Raw genomic sequence first — 5,697 nt, 5'->3', positions numbered from 1 at the left:
AGTTTGTAATGTTCACTGTCTTTTGATTTGTAATATTGGCATTTAAGGAATTACAAGCGCACTGAAGGAATAATCATAATACAGCTGTGACAGAACCTCAAATTTGTAAGATCAATACAACAAGAGTTACCAAGGAAAATTTAAGCTTCTGGTAGCAAAACATACCAACAAACGAAAAAAAACAAAAAGGTTAGCCAGGAGACTTTTCAACAAAGGAAAAAATGGACTTGTGGTTAAGAGGTTGGATTCGTGTTCTTAAATAATGGGAGAAAATGTAACAAAGTAGAAGAGCTTGCTGTTGATAGAGGAGATTGACCTGGCTTGAGAAGAGCAACCCTGGGACACAGTTACTAGTCAGAAATATTGATTATAAGATTTCTTCAAATACATGTGTGTATATATATATATGTATGTGTAATGCTTGCACATATACACATGTATGTATATTATTCATACCAAATGATTAACGTGTGTAACATGGATATGTAGACTGAATCTACAGAGGTATTTGTGAAGGGAAGGTCGCAACCTTTTTTTGTCAGTTTTATTTATCTTTGCTGAGAATTATTGCATAGGGCAATAATCGAAGTTTGATTTTAATAACAGACAAAAGAAGTGACAAGTTGCTTATGAGATGGCGAGGAAGCTGTCATAAAAATATACATGCATATATGACATTAATAAAATGACATTGCAAACAATGAGGAAGATAAAAATATGATATAATTGTTAAATTAGAAATGGACCTCATCTAAGTAAATGATAATCAATTTTCGAATTAATCCAAACGGAAAAAATGAACAGCGATAACATAACATTTCTGACACGGGATTGTTGCTTGCTTGCTTGCTTGCTTCTCTCAAGTTGCCAATTTACTTATTATGATCAAACACAACTTGGAAAGGATGATGAGGATCTAAAGAGTTGCCTTTTCTACTTAGAGTGAATTTGGAAACGTCACCCGTAATAAAACATGCTGCTTGAAAGGATAAAAAAGATCGGCATTTTAAGCCCAATTGGAACAACTTTGGATTAGAAAAATGTGATCGATTTAACACGGATGATGTTATATGATCCGTCATTTATTCAGAGACGATAATCCTACGGCAACTCGGTGAGTACATAGCGAGGAAAGGCAAAGATGATAAAAAAGGCCGCTTACACTCGACAGCTGATCTGTACTAGTCGCTGCACTAACATTCTCTCTCTCTCAACAAGGACGCGTGCCAGATGGTGCAGTTGCAATAACCGCTTGACATCCAAGGCGCCGCGAGTCCTCATGCCTCTTTCCTTGTTGCAGATAGGCAGCGCCGTAGAAGCCCTTGACGCCGCGCCGCCCCACATGCCCACGTGGGAGCAGCTGCAAGCTCGGGTCTCGCGTCCTCTAGTCCGTCCTATGTGGGTGGTGCGGCCCACGCCCCCCCTGCCCGACGAGGAGGAGGAGGAGGAGGAGGAAGACGAAGAGAGCGGCAGCGACGGGGAGAGTCGGACCGCCGCGCGGGAGCCTCCGCCGCCGACCATGAACCGCTCGGTGATGCTGCCCGTCTTCCACCATCTGTCGGTCCAGGACCTCAAAGTTGTGATGCAGGTCTGCCGGGCTTGGGCGCAGTGGGCCATCCACCCGGCGCTGTGGAAAGCCATCAGCTTGTCCCACAAGAGGATTCACGCCACGCACTTGGAGGGCGTCGTCCGGCGCCAGCCTCGGTCCCTCGACCTGAGCTGGGCCAAGATTTCGGCAGAGCAGTTCTCTTGGCTGCTCGCTCGCCTTCCGCAGCTTCGTGAGCTCCATCTGGAAGGCCAGAATTGGCAGGTGATATCCTGTCTTACTTCTCCCTACTGTCCAGCATTGTCTGTACTCAATCTGTCGTACTGCGAAGGCTTGACTGACAATTCGTTGACTGTGCTGCTGTCTGCGCCGCGCTCTCACCGCCCAGGGCATCGCGACACGTCAACAAGACTGCGCCAGCTGACCGACTTCCGGCTGGCAGGGACTCAGGTCGGAGACGAAGGGGTTCGCGCCATCGTGCGCGCTCTGCCGTTTCTGACTGCCTTGGATCTCAGCAGCTGTCAGCGCATAACGGAATTAACGGCAGCTCTTCTGGCTCAGCCTTCCAGCGTCGTGAGTCACTCGCTGTCTTCACTAGACCTGAGGGGATGTCACCGCCTGGCTCCCACCTGTCTGCCCTCGTTGAAATGTCTGCCCCTCCTCGCAAGGCTTGCCCTCCACCCGTGCTCGCGCATTCCACTCCCCGCCCTGCGTGTCTGGGGCAAGTCACACGGGTACGCGCTCGCGAATCAGGATGTGCTGGTGCGGAAGCCACCGCCTCCGCCCGACCCCACGGCAGACCCCTCCTCGGACTCCGACCTGTCGTCTCTGTCCCGCTGTTCCTCGCCCGGGGCCGCGCAGGCAGCGGAGAAGGGGGAGGAACTGCGTGCAGACGAAGAAAAGAAGAAAGGACCTGAAGAAAGCCAGGCTTTGGGAGACAAAGCCAAGCTTCAGAAAAGCAGTACCAAGACTGAGGCGCCTTCGGCAGAGAAAACGGCCAAAGTTCAAACGGAGAAGGAGCCGGGCACGTGCGATAAGGTGTTGAGCGAAATAAAAGCAGAAAGCTCAGAAAGGAAACCCGAGAGCATCAGTACAAAGCAAAACCACAGGGACAAAACAGAAAGCACAAGCAACCCTGAGAAAAAGCCAGACGAATCGGGGCCAAGCAGAAGTGAGCCCACGACGCCCAAGTCGGGACCAGAAAGCTCGCCGAGCAGCGGCTTGCGAGTGTCAACAAGGAGACAGAGTCGCCTTCAGGAGGGAGAAGGCGAGAGTGGAAACAGATCATCAAATACAGAACACACTGCCAAGAAGAATTCCAGTCCAGAACTCAAAGAAAGGAAGACCTCCAGCAATCCAGATCAAACCTTGAAAAAGACTCCAAGTCCTGCGGATCCAGCCAAAGGCAGTAACAGCGCAGAAGACAGAAATCTCAGTGATTCAGACCAAAAGATTAAGAAACCTTCGGATCACACCTCAGAAAAGGCGACAGATCCTGAACAGCCTGTCAGGAATCAGGCCTCTCTTTCTCGGGAAAACAGAGAGAGAAACAGGAGTCCATCTAGCGAAAAGAAAAACAAAAGTAGTGATTCTCATCTTCCACAGCAAGGGAAAGATAAGACGGCGGAACATGCCTCAAAGAAAGGCTCTAGTTCCGATACCAGTGCTAAGAAACAAAATACGACTTCAAATCAAGCCGGAGAGAAAAGATCCGGAAATGCGAATTCAGACGAAAAGGACAATGAAGAGAAGTCTGTATCTGAGCAAAGTCCATCAAAGGGTCAGAGCGTTTCATCGGCAGAGCAAAATAGAAAAAAGAATGCTCCGATTACTGCTGAGGAGGCATCCCAGAAACAGGGCGATCCAACCGAAGACGGCTCAAAGCTTGCACCAAGATCGGAACAAGAAGGTAAGGTCAAAGCCGCTCCCTCCTCCGAGAATCCAGAGAAGAACCTTGCAGATTCAGCGGACACACTGAAGAAGGCAGGACCGTCCCCGGCTGAAAGTAAGAAGAGCAGTCCATCTGCCACTGAGGAAGTTGACAAGAAGACTGCCAACGTCACTGGTGGCGCTTCTTCAAATGAAGAAAAAGACAAGAAATCTGGAGTTACAGTAGGTGGCGAGAACAAGAAAGGTGGTTCCCCGGCAGCTTTAGCCGCTAAGAAGAAAACGCCAACCTCTCCAGAGCAACTGAGCAAAAGGAAGTGTGTTGAAAAGAAAAGTTGTACAAGCTCAAGCTCAAGCTCAAGCCCAAGCAGCAGTGCGGCAAAGACCGGAGACCAGCAGAAAAACCAGAAGAACATCATCATAACATCAGTTGAAGTCCATCGGGCAGACACATACGAAGGGAAAGGAGAAACCGAGTCTGGGGTTAAGCGACCGGAGAGGAGACAGAGTGTAAGGAGGTCAAAGGACGAACAGGAAGGGAAATCGGAAGAGAAGCGAGATAAGAATGAAAAAGTGGGCACAGAATCCCCAAAAGATAAAAGGCGAGATTCAAAAAGCCGCGAAGAGGAAATGAATAAAATCACAGTGGAGGATTCTTCAGAAAAGGAAATGAAGTCACCTGCCCCGAGGAAAATTGACGAGAAGAGGCCAAGCTCCGCCGGCAAGAGGTCCGGAGACAAGCACCTTGGCCAAGAGGCGTCAGGGAAGTTGAAGCAAGAAAAGGACATCGTCACACGGTCGACGAAAAGGTTGAAATGTGAAAAGGGAACCGAAGAGAAGCAGGGCGATCTTCCTAAAGATGAAGAGCAAGCCAAATCCAGCGAGTCAGTCGTGGATACAAGAAAGACTTCCAGAAGAAGTAGAGAGAGCAGGGAGGACAAAGAGGAACCCCCGGCAGAAGAATTTGAAAAGCGAGAAATCAAGTCTGCCAGGCCAATAGCCGGGAGAAGAGAAAGGGATTCTCTCTCTGGCAAAACAGCCGAGAAGAAGGACGAAGATTCCAAAGTGGCCAAGAGGGTAAAAACGGAGTCCGAGGAATACATGTCGAAATTGCGAAGGAAATCCCACGACGGAGAAGCCTCCAGTGATTCGAGTAGCGTTTCCGAGAACCCCCGGAAAGAAGACTCTGCCCTCGAGAAGATCAGGTCCAGGAGGAGGTCCCTGAGGGACGACGACGCCTCGAAGTCGAGCGCCGAGAAGAAGAAAGAGGACGCGAAAGAGGAGAAGGCCAAGGCCCTCCAGAACCCATCGTCGGAGCAAGCGGAATCCCCAGCCAAGACGAGCAAGGCCAGTTCGCACTCCAGCGAGGGCTCCGACGCGGGGTCCAAGCACAAGCGGAAGAACGACGACGGCGACGAAGCCCCCTCGAGCTCCAGCAAGAAGAGCAAGGACGAGGCCGAGGAAGGCAGTCGAGCGCCCAAGAAGCCCACGGACCTCCACAGAGAAAGGTCCGGAAGCAGAGAGAGACCGGAGAGAGCTCACAGGTCCCCAAGACGACTCTCCATGTGTCAGTAGTGTGTGTTTGTGTTTTGAAGTCTATATTTTTCGGAACAATTTCTTATTTTTTCTAAAGTGATCTCATACTTTATGTCCTTTGAGATTAACATTGTAAGATATGTTAAGTGATAGGGCCATAGAAGAAAAAGTTAGGTTTATTTTCTGTAGGCGTTTGTGTAAATTATGTACGGCCTCCCTCTCATGAAATATTATATTGTACATAAATGTTCAAGAATATTTAGAATATGATTTATTTCAAGCTTGACCTTCATGTTGTTTGATGTTACACTGAGACATGATTATATGTAATTTATCCATTATGTATGTTAAACAGGTGTTGTTTTATATGTATAAACCTTGGTGCAATTTCGTATTGGTATCTTCAGTAATTGGCAGTACTTCTCCCCAGTTTCTGTAAGTTACAAATAAATGTACAGTAAAAAAATAATTTTCTTTTCTTTTGCACCTTCAGCCACTACGTAGTTTCATTGTACTTTGAAGGTTATAAACAAGGTTACTTCTCTTGCTCTGTACCATGTCCTTCATGCTTTGCAGACGCGCACTATCAGCTGGAGTAAGTAGCTCTATGCCCTTTGATGTCTAGCACTTTTAACAGTTTTAACCATTAACCACATTTTAGTAGTCTAGTAGTGTTATGCAGCTGAGGCTACTTCTGTGTAATCTGTTGGCTGTTCGTGGGATATTTA

The 5,697-nt window shown here is 48.1% G+C and overlaps 1 protein-coding gene across 1 annotated transcript in view; it reads left to right on the top strand.

Annotated features, from left to right (window-relative positions):
- Nucleotides 1-5,439, top strand: part of LOC113812052 (lysine-specific demethylase 2A) — a gene marked incomplete at its 5' end in the record, with an annotated part of 32,842 nt that extends 27,403 nt beyond the window's left edge. Inside the window, 1 exon segment of the mRNA XM_070113547.1 lies at nt 1,301-5,439. Within this exon segment, the coding sequence (XP_069969648.1) occupies nt 1,301-5,008 (3,708 nt within the window).
- Nucleotides 5,440-5,697: the final 258 nt, after the last annotated feature.

Source organism: Penaeus vannamei, chromosome 34, assembly GCF_042767895.1.
Source record: "Penaeus vannamei isolate JL-2024 chromosome 34, ASM4276789v1, whole genome shotgun sequence".
In the NCBI taxonomy this organism is placed as follows: domain Eukaryota; kingdom Metazoa; phylum Arthropoda; class Malacostraca; order Decapoda; family Penaeidae; genus Penaeus; species Penaeus vannamei.
Note: the sequence above shows the minus strand (reverse complement) of the source record. Positions and strands in the feature narration are given on the sequence as shown.